The 15,978-nt window shown below is 27.8% G+C and overlaps 4 protein-coding genes across 4 annotated transcripts; 2 read left to right on the top strand and 2 right to left on the bottom strand.

The window, feature by feature from the left end:
- Positions 1-834: 834 nt before the first annotated feature.
- On the top strand, positions 835-4,701 carry LOC129605982 (protein cramped-like). The gene is made up of 4 exons (XM_055516024.1): positions 835-965; positions 1,187-1,858; positions 1,916-3,307; positions 3,389-4,701. Exons 2-4 carry the CDS (start codon positions 1,246-1,248, stop codon positions 4,699-4,701), a joined length of 3,318 nt encoding a protein of 1,105 aa, XP_055371999.1. The 5' UTR covers positions 835-965; positions 1,187-1,245.
- Positions 4,702-7,280: 2,579 nt separating this feature from the next.
- On the bottom strand, positions 7,281-8,856 carry LOC129606009 (actin-related protein 1). Its single transcript, XM_055516055.1, has 2 exons — positions 7,751-8,856; positions 7,281-7,694 (listed from the first exon to the last, which is right to left on the bottom strand). Exons 1-2 carry the CDS (start codon positions 8,755-8,757, stop codon positions 7,571-7,573), a joined length of 1,131 nt encoding a protein of 376 aa, XP_055372030.1. The 5' UTR covers positions 8,758-8,856; the 3' UTR covers positions 7,281-7,570.
- Positions 8,857-10,637: 1,781 nt separating this feature from the next.
- LOC129605981 (protein odr-4 homolog) lies at positions 10,638-12,083 on the top strand. Its single transcript, XM_055516023.1, has 5 exons — positions 10,638-10,702; positions 10,763-10,847; positions 10,904-11,026; positions 11,089-11,227; positions 11,281-12,083. The coding sequence occupies exons 1-5, from the start codon at positions 10,660-10,662 to the stop codon at positions 11,977-11,979; spliced, it is 1,089 nt and encodes a 362-aa protein (XP_055371998.1). The 5' UTR covers positions 10,638-10,659; the 3' UTR covers positions 11,980-12,083.
- Positions 12,084-12,384: 301 nt separating this feature from the next.
- On the bottom strand, positions 12,385-13,471 carry LOC129605980 (OCIA domain-containing protein 1-like). The gene has a single exon (XM_055516022.1). The coding sequence runs from the start codon at positions 13,469-13,471 to the stop codon at positions 12,575-12,577; it is 897 nt and encodes a 298-aa protein (XP_055371997.1). The 3' UTR covers positions 12,385-12,574.
- Between the last annotated feature and the right edge of the window lie 2,507 nt (positions 13,472-15,978).

The raw sequence follows: 15,978 nt of genomic DNA, 5'->3' as shown, positions 1-15,978 counted from the left end.
CCGATTCTAATGTTTGAAATCGTTTCCTAGTATCGAGTATAAATGATTAACTTAAATTATACTTTCATGGTTGGCAGCCAATCTTCTTATTTAAGCAGATTAGTATCCCCTTTCTTGTGGCTCCACTCCCCCATATTGTATTCTTCGGTATAGAAGCTAAGCAAAATTTTTAAATTTACGTGCCTTATACTAGAAATTAGCCAGTTGCCCTATATCAGCTGCACTTCCCAACTTTTCTTTTTTATGTGAAGGTAAAAGGATTCTCTGTTCTTTCCAGATTTCAAATATTAACCAAACTGCAATCCTCTAGTAGCACATTTGCAAAACATATTTTTACAAACAAAACTTGGTTCGACATTTGCTACAAAGCGGTACATTCCACTTTGAGTTGCAGTAAAAGGATGGTGTGAATCGAATTTCGAAAAGAATAGAAATTATACAGAAGTTTTAGGAACATCAATTTACGCACAAGATGTATGATTTAGTTTCAAATTGGGCAAAGTAGTGAATTTATTCAGTTTTATAATTTACAATCAGCGCTTGACTTTATATTATAGAAGTGAGGGAATATTATAAATAACATAATAAAAGCTAGTATTGGCTATTTAAAATGTAAATACATTATTATTATTTCATTTAAGATACCTAACTGCTTTCCACTAATTATAATTAATGACAGACGTTAAAATAAAAATTAAATTTCAATTGGAAATCAATAAAACTTTTAAACGCTTCCATTTTTACCGTTGTGGAAAACTTTTCCTATTTACAGAATTGCAGACTAGAGTTTATTTATGTTTTTTTTGCAGCCAAACTCTTCAAAAGATTAATGACATTTAACGAAACAACTTACAAATATCAAAACAAAAAAGTGAAATATTTATTTTGATAATTTTAAATTTGTAATTTTATAAGCGGTTTACTATTTTTAAATATGATAAATGTACTGTTTAAGCTTAACTGTGGTAAGAAATTTAATTTCTATTGAAGATGTGATAAAAATTAAAAATTTATAGTGTTTTCGTACAAAATAAATTGCGAAAAAAATGTCGCCATTTTGTGAATTTTATTATTAAGAGCTGGTGAAATTGTTTTAGATTTTTTAATATAAAATAATAAATGGCTAATTTTTCACGTACTAAATCAAATAATTGTTATACAATACATCAAAATCTTGTTCTTTTAGCTTTCTTAAGCTATTGGTAGCTTAATAATTGCAATATAAATATATGTATATCCACCATAATGGATGCAATTATAACGTCGTCATCAAGTTCATTGGCGGGTAATATCAAGCAAGAATCAAATTCCAGTTCCTGTCAGGATGAAGTTCAATCCTCTGGAGGTACTGTTTCTACAACTTTACCAATTTCTACTATGCAAGGAAGAAGTCCTCAGTTTAATATTGCCGCCAATAAATTAAAAGCAATGATGGAAAATAAAATAAAATTGGAAAATGGTGAATCGGTTTCCGAACTTTTGGGATCAGTCATAATGGATAGTTGTCATGGTGTAAGGACATCAGCGCGTGTTATACAAAAAATGAAAGAAAATTCAGCTAGGCCAACAACTCCTCCTTTATCGGAGCGTGAAACTAAGGCGAAAGAAGAAAAAACTTTGCAGAAGACGCCATCGCAAACCAAACCGAATAAAGTGGTTTGGAGTAACCTAGAACGCAATTTTTTTTTTGACGCAATCAACGAATTTGGAAAAGACTTTGAAGCTATTACAAACTACATAAATATGAAATTAAAAAGAAAATGTCCAACTGATCAATGCTTTAAAACAAAAGAACAAATACGAACTCTATATTATCAAACTTTTCACAAACTATCAAAATATATAAAATTTTCAGACGGTAATTTCTTGAGTTTCTCATTCTTTTTCCAACTTTATATAGTCAATCTATTTTCAGATGTTAAAAAGCCAGTTCAAGAATTATATGCCTTAATAAATTATGGGGAAATGAGACGAAAACTGCAGTTCGTCTCTGAAAAAAATTATATGAAAATAAAAGATTTAGTATATAAAGGGTATGCTATAGCACGAAGTAAAGGTAAAAATATTCGAATTAAAACACCCTCCTGCAAAGCTTTAAGAAGATTGAATCAGTTGGAAGATTGGTTAGAGGATATCAAATTACCACCGAAAGTTGAAGTTCAACTACGACCAGCAACTATGTCCTCTTTTTTACAAGTTCAGGGTGTGGCTCAAAATCCTTTAGTAAGAACAAGCGTACCTCTCCAGAAAAAATTGATTAATATCATAAAGACTTTTCAAAATAAGTGGCGCACGAAGGAAACAAAATTACTTATTGAAGCAACAAAACTTCAACAGCAATCAATTAATTTACCAAATATATTTGCTAACAAAGCACCTACACATAATATAGACACCAATTTTTTATCAATAAACGATTCAAACTGTTTAAACCTTAATATTAGTGAACCTTTCATATGTTTAAGGCCAACGGCGGAAGCAGTAATTCATCGTCCATTATTGAGTATAACTGAAGTTTTGAGTAGTTTTAATGTTTGTCTTAATTCATACGAAGAACGGATCGGCGCCAAAGTTCGAGGTGAAATTCTTTGTAATGAAAAAAGTCATTTGAAGCGTCACCGTAGTGAAAGTAATTGTGAAAAGAGAAGTCCTGAAATGAAAAAGTTAAAACAAAATGAATTAAACATAAACGTAGCGGAAAACACAATTCAAAAACAAAATATGACTCATATAAAAACCGATGTTAAAACTGAAACCAATATTAATCTTCAAAACCTGAATACCTCTGTAAAAGATGAATTAAAACCCATAAGTTCTGGTGACGAATTGGAAGAAAATAATTTGCAGGAAGATTTTGGCGAACTTTTATGCGATAGTAATGACGACAGTGATGTAAAATTTTCACGCCAAGATAGTAATAGTGATATAGAATGCCATACATCAACACTATTGACAAACTCTCATGAAAATCTATCAACTTCTGTAAATAATATTGATAAAACTTTATCATCGACATCATCATTAAACGCAGTAAGCCACAATATGAACTGTTCCCTTACTGTTCCTACCAATGACAGCAACTTTAATAGTAATAATAATAATAGTGTAAATAGTAGTAATAGCAGCAATAATAACTCAACTCATCACAACAATTCTCAAAGCAGTAATAAAATTAAGAAATCAAAAAAGAAAGATAGTAGTATTTCGAAAAAGGATATGAGTAATGTACGACCGTTGGTTAACGAAGAAATAATTCGAAGAGTTCGAAAAGGCTGGACCATTTCAAATGCAAATGACATAACAGTGGGTAAGTCAAAAAAAAAAAAAACAAATTGGTTTTAGTTAACAAGAAACAAAACAATATTTTTAAAATAAATGATAATTTTAGGTGATTTATATATTGTATTTGGAAGCGATTCCAAACTAATTTTTGAATACTATTGGACTAATGAAAATTTTGATAATAAACCTAACGCAAATAGTTCTACTATTGTGAATCATCAATCAGATGAGACTATATTTAGTACTGGAATAGTGTCATATAATGGTGCATCGTTTGTCAATAATACTCCAGAGGAACACGAGCAGCAATTAAAAGCAATAAATAAAATTCATTCAAGTGGTTTAAGTGATAAATTAAAACAACTATTAGTAATAGCTAACCTTAGTGAAAGAATGAAAAAAAAATCATGTTATTGTGGTCATACTTGTGATAAATTTTCTAAAGTTAGATTGGAAAATGAACTTGTTAACCGTAGTGTTTTAAATAAAAACAATATGATTAGTAACAATGAAACAAAATCAAATTCAGTTTTTCGGCAACCATTGGTGCCATATCGAAAATCAGTATTTTCAATAGATGCATATAGGTCTAGGCAATCAAAAATGGTTCGGGGTGGAAGTGTATTAAAATCTCAGCATTTGTTTGTCCAGAGAGTTTTACCTGTACAACCAGGAGTAAGCCCAAGATATGATATCCTCAAAATGAACACAGTTGAAGAAGGTTTAAAACAAAAAAATATAAAACCACTGCCTGAATCAAATTGTGTTGGGGAAAAGTTTTCTCAGGTTACGCAAAACAAAAATACAGAAAAATGTGAGAATATAAATAATTCGTTTCCAACGAAAATTTTACAAATACCTCCAGATCATTCAAATGTTACAAATAAACTTACATCACCTTTGCAACAATCTAAAGACAAAATAGATGAAACTACAAGAAATAAATTTGATAGCAATGATAGTGAAAATGATTTAAAAGATTTTAAAATAACAGAAATCTGCGATAGCGAAGATAAGCTCATTAAAGGTGACACTAATTTGTCGATCGGTAGTATGCCTGATCTATCCCCAATAATGGAGTTAACATTACCATCTCCAATACACACTCCGAAATACTTAGAAGAAAATACAAATGATGTGCAAAATTTTATCAGTATTCCCCCAATGAGTCCGGCATCATTATTACGTGAAGTTAATAGTTCAGATTCTTCAAAATGGCTGGAAGAAAATATCAATGATTATTCTTTAAGTAGTCTATTAGGACATTTAGATGAAATTAATAATGGACGAGATATAACTAGTATCGATAGATCAAACATTTCCTCAAACCTGTCAGTAATTAGTGAATCGAGTGTTGATTATGTAACGAAATTTGCTGAAATAGCTGCATCGATGCAAAATGAAGAAAAAGACTTGTAAAACTTGTAACATTTGATAAAAAAAGATTCTTTTTTGTTCAATTTTTTCAAGTTAAATGAAATATTTTATTGTGTAGTTATATTAACTTTGTTAAAAGAAGGATATTTTTTTATGATTGAGATTTTCTTATTTGTTTTTTTCGTCACGAGTTTTTGTTAATCCAGCATATTTTTTACACAAATTAAGAAAATACTTTCATTAGTATGCGATTTAATTTATTTAATTTTCTATATATTCATTTTAAATTTAGAATTTTTTTAATTTTAAAAATCTATTATATATAATATATGTACGTTAAAATCGTTTAAAAAGTTTTTGCTTTAAAATACGCTTTATAATAATAATCATATTAATATTACTAGTGTCACGAATGTATTGTTACAATATGAGGATAATTATATAGTTTCATAAATACTTCTTATATTCAAGTAATTATTTTTTGTGTCTTTTTATCATGGAAAGTCAAAAGAAAAAAGATGTAAAGTGAACTAAAAACATGTTATAAGAAATTGTAAAAGTTTTCGTTATTATATTGTTAGTAATTGCGAAAAGCATAAGTATTAAAAAGTTCTGTTTTTAAGTATGTTCAAAAGTTATATTGGAATAAAACAAAAAAAAATCAAATTAAATGTTTGTAATTGAAATTATCGAAATTTTTGCAAATCTCTTTTGTTTTTGAGTTTGAAATTTGTTCTTGTTTTTTATCTTGTCCTGTAATTTATGAAAAAATTTCTGCGTTAATTTATATTCAATTATTTGTGCCAAATTTGAATTGAAACTAAATTGATATTTATTTAGACATTGTTATTAAAAATATAATAAAATTACATATGAAAGTAATAAGCATTCGTAAAATTACTATTTTTTTTCATTAAATTATATTAAAACTATTTAAAAAATATTTAAGTATAAAGTTCAACGTGATCAATATATATATATATATATATATTTTATAATATTATGAAAAAAATATGCATACAATACAATCTTGTATTATAATAATAAAATAGTAAAAAATGATGATTGGAGAGTTACTGTTTAAAATTTAAAGGAAATTGAAAGAATCAACTGAAAATAAATATTTTGGTATTAATTTATACATGTAAATTTAATGTGAAAACAAAAAAATAATATTTTTTATTTAGTTGAAGGTTTTATATCAAAAGTGGAAGTAAAACAAAGAAGAATAAATTTAGTGCATTTGAATTATTTTTGTTATTTATATAAAGTAACTACATTTATTTTAACAGTAGCTCTCATGATCAAAGTAACACTTTTATTTTATAATTTTTTATTCGAAACAAATTATTAATGTTATCTCAATATTTATTAATAAAATTTTATGACAAAAACTCTTATGTTTATATTCACATATGTATTAAATTAATTTATTAAAATGTAAAAGTTTTTGTTTCAATAACTAGGTTTTTTTTTCTGTATCATTTGAATGATCAATTGCAAAATTTTTGATGTAATTGATGTGTAAATAGAAGTAATTCACAAATCCATAAAGCTTCCTTTTGCTCCTTAAAAACAAAAAGTTTTAGAGTTTTTAAAAATAATTTAATTGAGAAGTTTATATAATATTATACAACATTAAATTAATTAAGTACATACATAATGTTATTTTCACTCAAGCGAAAATAAAAATTAATTGTGTTAGATTATAGTTTTAGATTTTAGAGATTATTATTCTCAATATTATGTACATATATGTACATATATCCTTATATATATAAAAGTACGTATATTTATATGAATGTAAAACCAAAATAATAAAATAAAAATGAGTATATTAAAATTTTAATAGCATTTTTTATTTCAATTTAAATTATATTGAAAACAAACGTATTTAAATTTTTGGCAAAGCATTTTCTTAAGAGAATATTGTTTAATGTAAGTACCTTTAACCTTAGCATATTAAAAATTTGCTATGAATTTATCCTTTAACTTCGAAGTTTTACATTTTAAAGAATAAGGAATAGAAGACATATAATGCATAGAAATCGATAAAATTTCCTATATAAATTTTTAATCTGGTTTATTAAACATGTGTAATTTCAAACATTAACAAAACTTTCTACATATATACATAGGTATAGATATCAAAAAAATTTCGTATAATTTTCTTTGGCTTGGAAAGATAAATACACTATAAATTACGATACATATATATTTATTTTTTTAATTGTTTTGAAAAAAAAAGAATTCTTACTAAAATGTCAACAAATATGTATTAACATAACCGTGAACATAACCCATACTCATATTGCATCATTCCTGATTTATTTTTAACACACCTCAGATCATTCAGCTCGAAATATGCTGTATACTACTCTGTAGTATGCATGTACTCTGTAATTAAAAACGGTAATTTGGGCAGGTAAAAATAAAAAGCATTGATTTGTTTAGCAAAGTAAATCGACTTTAATTACTGGCTGATATTTTGAATGTTTTTTTTTTTCTAAAATCTTAGAAACTTATATAATTTATTTACTTTATTGAGATACATAATATATATTTCGTTATTTTTCCTAAAATCAATACAAAAAAAAATAGTAAATTTGTGAACTCGGAAATTATCAAAAATAAAATTTATTCAAGCTTCAAAATATTTAAACAACGTAGAAAATTTTGATTATGCTTATAACAAAAATTGAGAATTTATTGATATTATACATAAATACATACAAAGTAAAAATTTCTATATAATTCCTATTGAAAGCGTTTTTAACCTAAAAAAATCAGTAGGTTTTGTTAATAAATATATAATTTTTATTTTGTTTTATTTTAATTATATAAATTGTTTTTTTTTCTTTTTGTGTTATATAAATTATTTTGAAATAGAAAAAATAAAATTTACTTAAAATTAAAATGTCTTTCTATGTACTGCTCTATGCCCTTCTTCATCATATTCTCTCTTAGAAATCCACATTTTTTTAAATGTGTCCAGAGATGCTAAAATAGAGCCTCCCATCCATGTTGAATATAATCTTAAAATTAAATTTTATATTTATAAATAATATACAAAGATGTAATTTTTTTTTACCTTTCTTGTGGTGCTGCAATCCTAATTTTCAAATCTTTTGGCCCATGTTTTTTTATTTCTGCTAATAATCTATCACCAAAGCCTTTAAACAAAGTAGAACCTCCTGATAGCACAATATTTTGATACAACATTTTTCTTAAATCCATATCAGATTTTTCAATAGAGTATATAAGTACATCATGAATGCCCTCACATTCTTCACCAAGTAAATCTGGTCGAAATAATACTTCAGGAGCACGAAATCTTGCTGGACCAATTTCTAATGTTTTTCCATCTGGTAATGTATATGCGAATTTTTCTGTTTCAATATTTTCTTCCTTTTGAGGGTTACTAGCCAAATAGCAAACTTTTTCCTTTATCGATCTTACTATTTCAAATTCGGCAGTGGTACGGAAATTGAAACCTTCTTTTCTTATTAACGCTTTTAGATAGCGAGTTACGTCCCGTCCAGCTATATCGACTCGCATAATGCTATGAGGCATTGCAAATCCTTCATATATAGGAACAGCATGTGTAACTCCATCACCAGAATCTAAAACTACACCTGTAACACGCCCTGTAGCATATAAACTAAGAACAGCTTGCATTGATACAAAAAGAGCAGGCACATTTAAAGTTTCAAAAAATATTTCAGCAGCCTTTTCCCTATTTCTTCTAGGATTAAGAGGAGCTTCTGTTAATAATACTGGATGCTCTTCGGAAAAAGTCGATAATTGATCTTTACTATAAATGTAGTTCCAGATCCGCTCCATGTCATTCCAATCGGTAACTATTCCATGTTCCATTGGATAACGGATACTTAACAAACCTCTGTGTTCTTCAGCTTTTGGCCCCACAAATAAATCACCCTCCAAGGCACCAGCCATAACCCGTAAATGTTTCGGTCTACCAATGTAATTTGGAAAGCGACATTTTGGAACATGGTCACCAGCGAAACCAGCCTTAATAACGCCAGATCCGTTATCAATAACAACTGGTTGATTAACTATCACATCATAAGGTTCCATTTTTGTGCTTAAATTCAATTATAAATAGAATAGAAAAAATTTACTTTTTAACTAAATGCATAAAAATTTTTCAAGAATGACAGCACAACACTTGGGCGATGATGGGATATGACTAATGGAAAATAAGAATTAGTAGTGCTGCCGTAGAACTTTGCTTGCAGTAATAATGAATTTTTACGTGTCAAAAGTTATAGCATGTGGAAAATAGAAAAATTTTGCTTAAATTAGGATAAGTAAATACATACAAACAAAATCATTACTTTTTATTACTTAAAATTCTTAGTTTTAATAAGAAGCGCCTTTGGTAAATTTATTTTGTGGTTTATTTAGTTGGTAATTGCTAAAAAAATGTAGATGATACTGAAATAAATGTTGAAATCTAGTTAACTAGATAACTTTCATTTATTGGTTTTAACATATTGACTTTTAAAGATACAAAATTTAGCAATTAAATTGATTTACAATGAAGATACCTAGTTTTGGCATTATAATTTTCAGATATTTAAAAGTTTAGATATTGGCGTTAGATGAAAGAGCATTCGATTCTATGACGCCTAGGTTTATATAAAATTTTTGAGATATCTAGTTATAATATTAACCTCAAGAATTATATTCAAAATTGATAACCTAATTTTTAAGTTGGATCTTAAAAAGTTTTTCTCTAGGATTAAATTGATGAAAATTTGTTAGTATGCACATAGAACCAGACAGTATTAAATTTTAACTGGTTGTCTGAGTAAAATATAACAAGCTTTGTTCCGAGAACTTGCCTTTTTTTTACAAAAATTTTTTAATTTTTTGACAAGCTATATTCATTTTAACATATTCATACTCTGACTTTGTCAAAAAATTACTGAGTTTCAGTTTTAGTATGTACTGTTAACATCTTGTGAAAGCCAATAAAAATGTCAAAAATAATTTGCATAAATCTCGAAATATTAATTTTATTAAACATTGTCTATTAAATTTGTATAATAACCTTGATAAAAAAAAACACTAACTTGTTTTGCAGCAGAATATTCACAAAAAAAAAATTGAAAATTAGCACTGAAATTATTTTAAATAGAATTCCGTTAAATTTTCACGAAATACGCACACGAAAATTATATTAAAAAAATTACTTTTCTTTTATATATTGCTAATTTTATACTATTTTATTAACACTTTAGTGTAAGAAAAGTTTGATTGCTAGTTTGTATTACGTTGGATTTGATGTATTATGGTTTACAACTTGCATTAAAAAAATCACGACTGACACGTCTGAATACTAAAAGGTCACAGTTCACGATTTTAACACAATCAATTTTTTTTAAATTTTTAGTTAGAAAAAGTTAAAAATTCATTGATAATTAAATTTTTTGTTATGTCAAATGAAAAAATGAACACACCTAGGTAACATTTTGCTTTGCAGAATGCAGGAACAGAATGTCAATGTGAATATAAAATTGTGACATATCATCATATTCCAATCTACATAATAGATTGAAATGTTTATTGAATTTTAATTGTGAATAAAGTTTTAAATTTTATTATTGGAAATAAATTATTATTTTTGAAAATGCGAACAATTATAGCACATAGGAACATTCAGAAATATTTAGAAAAATGTGGAACTGAAAGAAAATTTTCATTCGGTCTTGTTATTGGACAAGTGAGTATCAAGTACACGACGACAATTTTTTTTTGCTTCAATTTAAACTGTATTAAATATTTTTTCATGTTAAACAATTTAAGCCTAATATCCAAAACAAAGATTATGTAATTCATTTGGCAAAAAATTCAGATTGCAATGAAACGGAGCAAGAAATTGAAGTCTCTGAAACAACCCCAGAACATAACTCTAGCCATATCTGTTTTCAATCTGTTAATGATTTAGATAGTACTTCATTATCACATCAAGTGATGAGTCTTATAAAAATGATTCCAGGATCTTTTTTCGTTTTGGGTAATAAAACATTTTTACTTTCCATAATATATGTATATTTTAAATGATTATTGATTAAAGGTGTATTTTTCGTGGATGATTCTGACATATACAAAAATAAAGAAAAAACAGATAAAATAATGGCAATTTTGTCAGACATAAGCCAGTAAGTACCATATATTTTTATGCCACCCACATGGTTTAAATCATATTTATTTAAAGACTATTTAGACGAAATAAATATCTTTACGGTACTTCAACAACTATGGGATCGACTAAATTAATAATGTTCTATAATTCTGCAACAAAAAGTTTAGATTGTAAATATTATGACCCTAAGGACAAGTTAGTAAAATATATAAATTTGTGTACATATTTTTTGTATAAAATTTTGCAACTCACTTTAGAAACACTTTGATTCCGGCAGAATGTATTTTTCTTGATAAGCTTACCGAATGGATTTTTTTTGAAACAAATTATGAATTAGACGAAATTTTCCCTATCGCTGAAAGCAACGAAAAACTCAATATTGAAACACATTTCACGGTCAACTATTTTAACTTGGTTTAAAGTTTTGAATTAAATTTATATTTTTATAGGCTACACTCGAAGCAATCAACTTGTATGTTAATAATAGCAAAATTTTTGTACAAGACGAACCAGTCGAAGATGGAATTATTTTGGAAAACTATTTGAAAAAATGTCAAAATAAATACGATAAGACAAAGGGGATATCAGCCAGTATATTTTTGACAACAACGGCTTTGGATGAGAAGGTATTAATTGAACAATTTGATGGAATAATTCGATATTCTGGAATAATAGCATCAAGAGTTTGGGCTCATCCAAAATCTTCATTTAAGGAAATTTATGATTTTATAAGAATTGATATTATGCGATCAATGTGTTCCCGGATACAGGTGTATTGTGATGGTTTGATTGATCCTAATGCATCTAATGACGCCGTTGTAATAAATGAACCTCCTAGAAGAGTATTTTTCAACAAAGTTGATGATAACGGTATTCAATTTTGCGATTATATATTTCGGGGAGAGTCTCCGTCTGTTGTTACATCGCAAGCAAAGTTTATCTTAGATTTGGAAATTGAAACACAAAATGTTAATGATGCAGTTGAAGGGTATCCTGATGATGACAGTTTTGGAATAAGTAAAATACCAAACACTTCAAATCGTCAGTCCAAATATGCAAAAGGATATGGACAAGTAATGTATATTGGAATAGCTTCAGCCGTGATTGTTTTAATAATTTCTATTCTGTTACATTTTATATTTCGATAGTTTTGTATAAAATTTAAATTTTTTCCTTTTGTAAATTAAAAATAGAAGTGGATGATTCCTTGTTATAAATTTAATAAATTTTTTTATATTATTGTTTAATGGTACATATTTGAAAAAATTTTTTTGTTTCTAATCATATTGTAGTTATTGTCCTGAGAAGGCGAATTCTTAAAATTTTTGTTATATTTATTTGGTATAGGTAGTACATAATGATGTAATTAATTAATAAACTGATATTTAAATTATTGAAAGGAGAAAATTGAGTTAAATATTCAATCCTATTAATTTGAATTTTGACTTTTGACTTGAAGATTTGTTTTCTGACTTTAGCATAATAAATTTATTAAATAGAGGTACCTTTTTGTAAATGGCATCTTAATTAAAACAAAAAAGAAAGGAACTATCTACATATTACATGTTCCTACATAATGTTTATTTTTGTGTAATTAAAAATTATAACTGCTTTAGATATATGATGAATATATCTAAATAAATATCTAAGAAATATAAATTTTTTATAACATTCGTTATTAGACGATTAGTTTTTCTAAGGTTTAACAATTTCCATTTGCATTTTCAAAATTCTATAGTATTATTATTGTGACCAAACGTCGCCATATTGATTTTTCTTCATTGGCTTTATCGGGCCATTTTGTGCTTCATCACTATTACTTGTTGACGGTGGAATTTCTCTTGTTCTTATAACACTCGGCGAATCTTGTATAATTGGTGCATTACTTTGCGCTCTTTTGTAGTAATTATCCCGATTAGTTTTTCTAAGCTCCTCGTAAGTTACCAATTTTTTAGGAGGTTCTAAAGGTAAAGTTTCATTTTGATTGCCAATATCACCAAAATTTTGACTATCATCTAAACTAAAAGTAGGTCTTTCAGTATCCAAGTCCAACGCATTTGATCTAGTTTGCTTATCTTTTAAATGTGTATCGTCATAGACGTCGTTGTTTGGAGCAGCTGAGAACGGCGTTAAACCGAATCCGGGAGTTCCCATGCCTTGATTCGGCAAAGAACCCACAATGCCCCCTTGCTTTTTTTGTCTTAAAATTTCTCCCAATTTTGAGTTTGGTAATTGCATCATTTTTTCAGCACATTTTTGTTGATAGCTGATTTTGCCAAGAAAATAGCCTATAATTACACTTACTACAACTTTTGGAACCGAGCCATATTTAGGATTAGGTGTCAGAAAGCCATTTTTGACTGCTAAATGTGAGCCAAGGCCAAATACTGCGCTAAATGGTATACAACGTTGGAAAAATGACTCCGTATTGCATTCTCTTAAAACCCTTAATTCTTCGGAAGAAAATTGATAATTCGCTAAAGGGTGTTGTGGTTTTTGTCCTTGCGTTGAAGGTTGGGAATATGAGAACTGATGTCTGGGTTGAACTTGTTCGCTGCCAATGGGAAATTGTGATTGTTGATATACATCTCTTTCACCTGAACGAGATTGTGATTGGGTAAATTGTGAAGTGTCCGACATTCTGCAAAATAATAAACTTTACATAAAGATAGAATCCAATATTTTAATGTTGGTTCATACGAGTAGTATTCATTGTTAAATAAACAATAAATATACCTTATATGAAATATAATATGAAATATACCTTAAAATCTTGTAAAAAAATAATTTTCACAATATGACGTTTGTTATTTTTTTTACTAAATATGACAAAAATAGTTGATTATTTACGATTTGCCGACTGTCAAAATAAATTATTTACACAATAAGGTAAAATATTGGCATATACTTAACGGTTTTGACAGTTTTAAAGTGAAACTCATTCGTTTCTTGTTGAATTCACAATAAACTTCTGAATTAAAATAAATCTTGAATTCATTGCGTTCTTTAAACTTTCGTTGTCTTACGTTTTGCAGTCAAGAGTAAAAAAAACACAGCTTTAAGTTTCTCTTCCAGTATTCAAATTGGTCCTCCACTACGTTTAAAAACACATTCACTAACATAAGCAGTCACATTTCCACATTATTTCAATTTTTTTTAAAACTATGGATGGAAAACTATTTTATACAACATACAAGGTTACGCTCAAAAAAATTAAATTTTTTAATATTTTCTTCAACCACTTGGATGAAAATTTGCTAACACTTTTCAAATGTGTAATGAAAGTAAATTTCTTTCAAGATTAAATGTGTACATTTATTTATTTTAACTTTGCACTTTATATAATAATTAATCTTCAATTATTTCGCTTTAAGCTCCAGAATTGGAGCAGTGCCAGTATCAATAATTATTCCGGTAACAACAACTTCGTTTATATTGATGATGGAGTACTTTATTTGAAATTCCAATTTTTGTATACGCTGCACATATGGAAATAATAGGTGAGGTCTGTTAGCATAAAACCTGAAAAAACTTTAAAAAGAGATTGTTATATGTAATTTCTCGCAAAAAGAAAAAAATCTCATTTAAAAGAAAAAATAAACCAGACGGAAAAGTCGAAAAAACTTTTAAAAACTTTATAAATACGTGGATAAACGTCAAATTTCAAAATATAAACATAAAAAATCTGATGTGGTCAGCACACAACCGACCGCATTGCGTATTTTCTAGTTAAATGAAAATGTTACAGAATATTATAAAAATGTCTGTTAAATACTTCTTACCAATTTTTAGGACATTAGTAAGCTTATAGTTAACATACCTAGAAAAATGTAAATTTGGCTCTTAGTAGAGTTTCGCTTTGTGCTACCCGAATTCCCTGAAATGCTCGTCAGTTAGTTTCGGTAACAACCAGAACTCAAATATCAAATTTCAAGAAACTCCATCAATTTGTTCTCTGGATATGGTGAAAAATGTAAAATCGGCCCGCAAATCAGTTCTCGAGCCCTGATCTTTCCAAAAAAGTTATACATACTATGTTCATTGCTTTAATATGAGGAATTCATATATTAAATTTCAATGAAATCGGTTGATTGTTTCTTTTTATATACACAAAAGTGTATGTTTGGCCCGTAGTAAACGTCTAGTTGCTGATGCCTGATCTTTCCAAAAAATTTACTTGTTCATTGTTTTAACACGGGGAATTCATATATTAAATTTCAATGAAATCGGTTGATTATTTCGCTTTATATATGTACACAAAAATGTATATTTGGCCCGTAGTAAACGCCCAGTTTCTGATGCCTGATTTTTTCCAAAAGTTAGGAATTTTTTCGTATGATCGAGCAAAGCTTATATATGAAATTTCAAGCAAATCGGTTGAATACTTTCTTCAAAATGGTGAAAAATGTAAAATCGGCCCGCAAATCCGTTTTCGAGCCCTGATCTTTCCAAAAAATTTATATGTTCATTGTTTTAATACGAGGAGTTCATATTTTAAATTTCAATGAAATCGGTTGATTATTTCTCATTATATACACAAAAATGTATATTTGGTCCATAGTAAGCGTCTAGTTGCCGATGCCTGATTTCTTCCAAAACATACGAATTTTTGCGGACGGTCGAGCTGAGCTTATATATAAAATTTCAAGTAAATCGGTTGAATATTTTCTTCAAAATGTTCAAAAATGTAAAACAGGCCCGCTAAAAAGTGCAGTTTCCGAGGTCTGATATGTACCAAAAGTTGATCGATCCGTGCCATGGTGGAAACAAACTTACATATAAAATTTCATCAAAATCGGTTCAGCCGAACTTCAGATACACGCGTGCACACACAGACCGACAGACCGACAGACGGACAGACTGACAGGTTGCTAAAAATAGTTTATTTACACTTCCCTACTATGGAGAAGTACGTTCCCACCGAAAACTCGATATGCAAAATTTGTTGCCATCACATAACCTACCTATTTTTTACACAATATGGTCGGTAACAAATATTTTTTGGTAATGCAAAAAACCAGAAATTTTGGTTTTGGTCTATAAAAGAGCGAAACTTTTGAATTCATTTTATTTATTTTTAATTAAAATGTTTTGAAAAAAGTACTGGCAAGTTTTAAGCTTTAAACTCATAAAAGAGACGAACCAAT

This window comes from Condylostylus longicornis, unplaced genomic scaffold, assembly GCF_029603195.1.
Source record: "Condylostylus longicornis isolate FDR11 unplaced genomic scaffold, ASM2960319v2 ptg000016l, whole genome shotgun sequence".
Classification (NCBI taxonomy): domain Eukaryota; kingdom Metazoa; phylum Arthropoda; class Insecta; order Diptera; family Dolichopodidae; genus Condylostylus; species Condylostylus longicornis.
The sequence above is the reverse complement of the archived record's forward strand: the minus strand, read 5'-3'. Positions and strand labels throughout refer to the sequence as shown.

What these genes read in the sequence shown, in the direction of transcription:
- LOC129605982 (XM_055516024.1), top strand. Translation starts at nt 1,246, where the DNA reads ATGGATGCAATTATAACGTCGTCATCAAGTTCATTGGCGGGTAATATC. An exon ending in ATATATAAAATTTTCAGACG is followed by an intron (nt 1,859 to 1,915) that starts GTAATTTCTTGA and finishes ATCTATTTTCAG; the next exon opens with ATGTTAAAAAGCCAGTTCAA. An exon ending in TGCAAATGACATAACAGTGG is followed by an intron (nt 3,308 to 3,388) that starts GTAAGTCAAAAA and finishes TGATAATTTTAG; the next exon opens with GTGATTTATATATTGTATTT.
- LOC129605980 (XM_055516022.1), bottom strand. Translation starts at nt 13,471, where the DNA reads ATGTCGGACACTTCACAATTTACCCAATCACAATCTCGTTCAGGTGAA.
- LOC129606009 (XM_055516055.1), bottom strand. Translation starts at nt 8,757, where the DNA reads ATGGAACCTTATGATGTGATAGTTAATCAACCAGTTGTTATTGATAAC. An exon ending in ATTGCAGCACCACAAGAAAG is followed by an intron (nt 7,695 to 7,750) that starts GTAAAAAAAAAT and finishes TTTAATTTTAAG; the next exon opens with ATTATATTCAACATGGATGG.
- LOC129605981 (XM_055516023.1), top strand. Translation starts at nt 10,660, where the DNA reads ATGAGTCTTATAAAAATGATTCCAGGATCTTTTTTCGTTTTGG. An exon ending in ATTTTGTCAGACATAAGCCA is followed by an intron (nt 10,848 to 10,903) that starts GTAAGTACCATA and finishes ATTTATTTAAAG; the next exon opens with ACTATTTAGACGAAATAAAT. An exon ending in ATATTGAAACACATTTCACG is followed by an intron (nt 11,228 to 11,280) that starts GTCAACTATTTT and finishes ATATTTTTATAG; the next exon opens with GCTACACTCGAAGCAATCAA.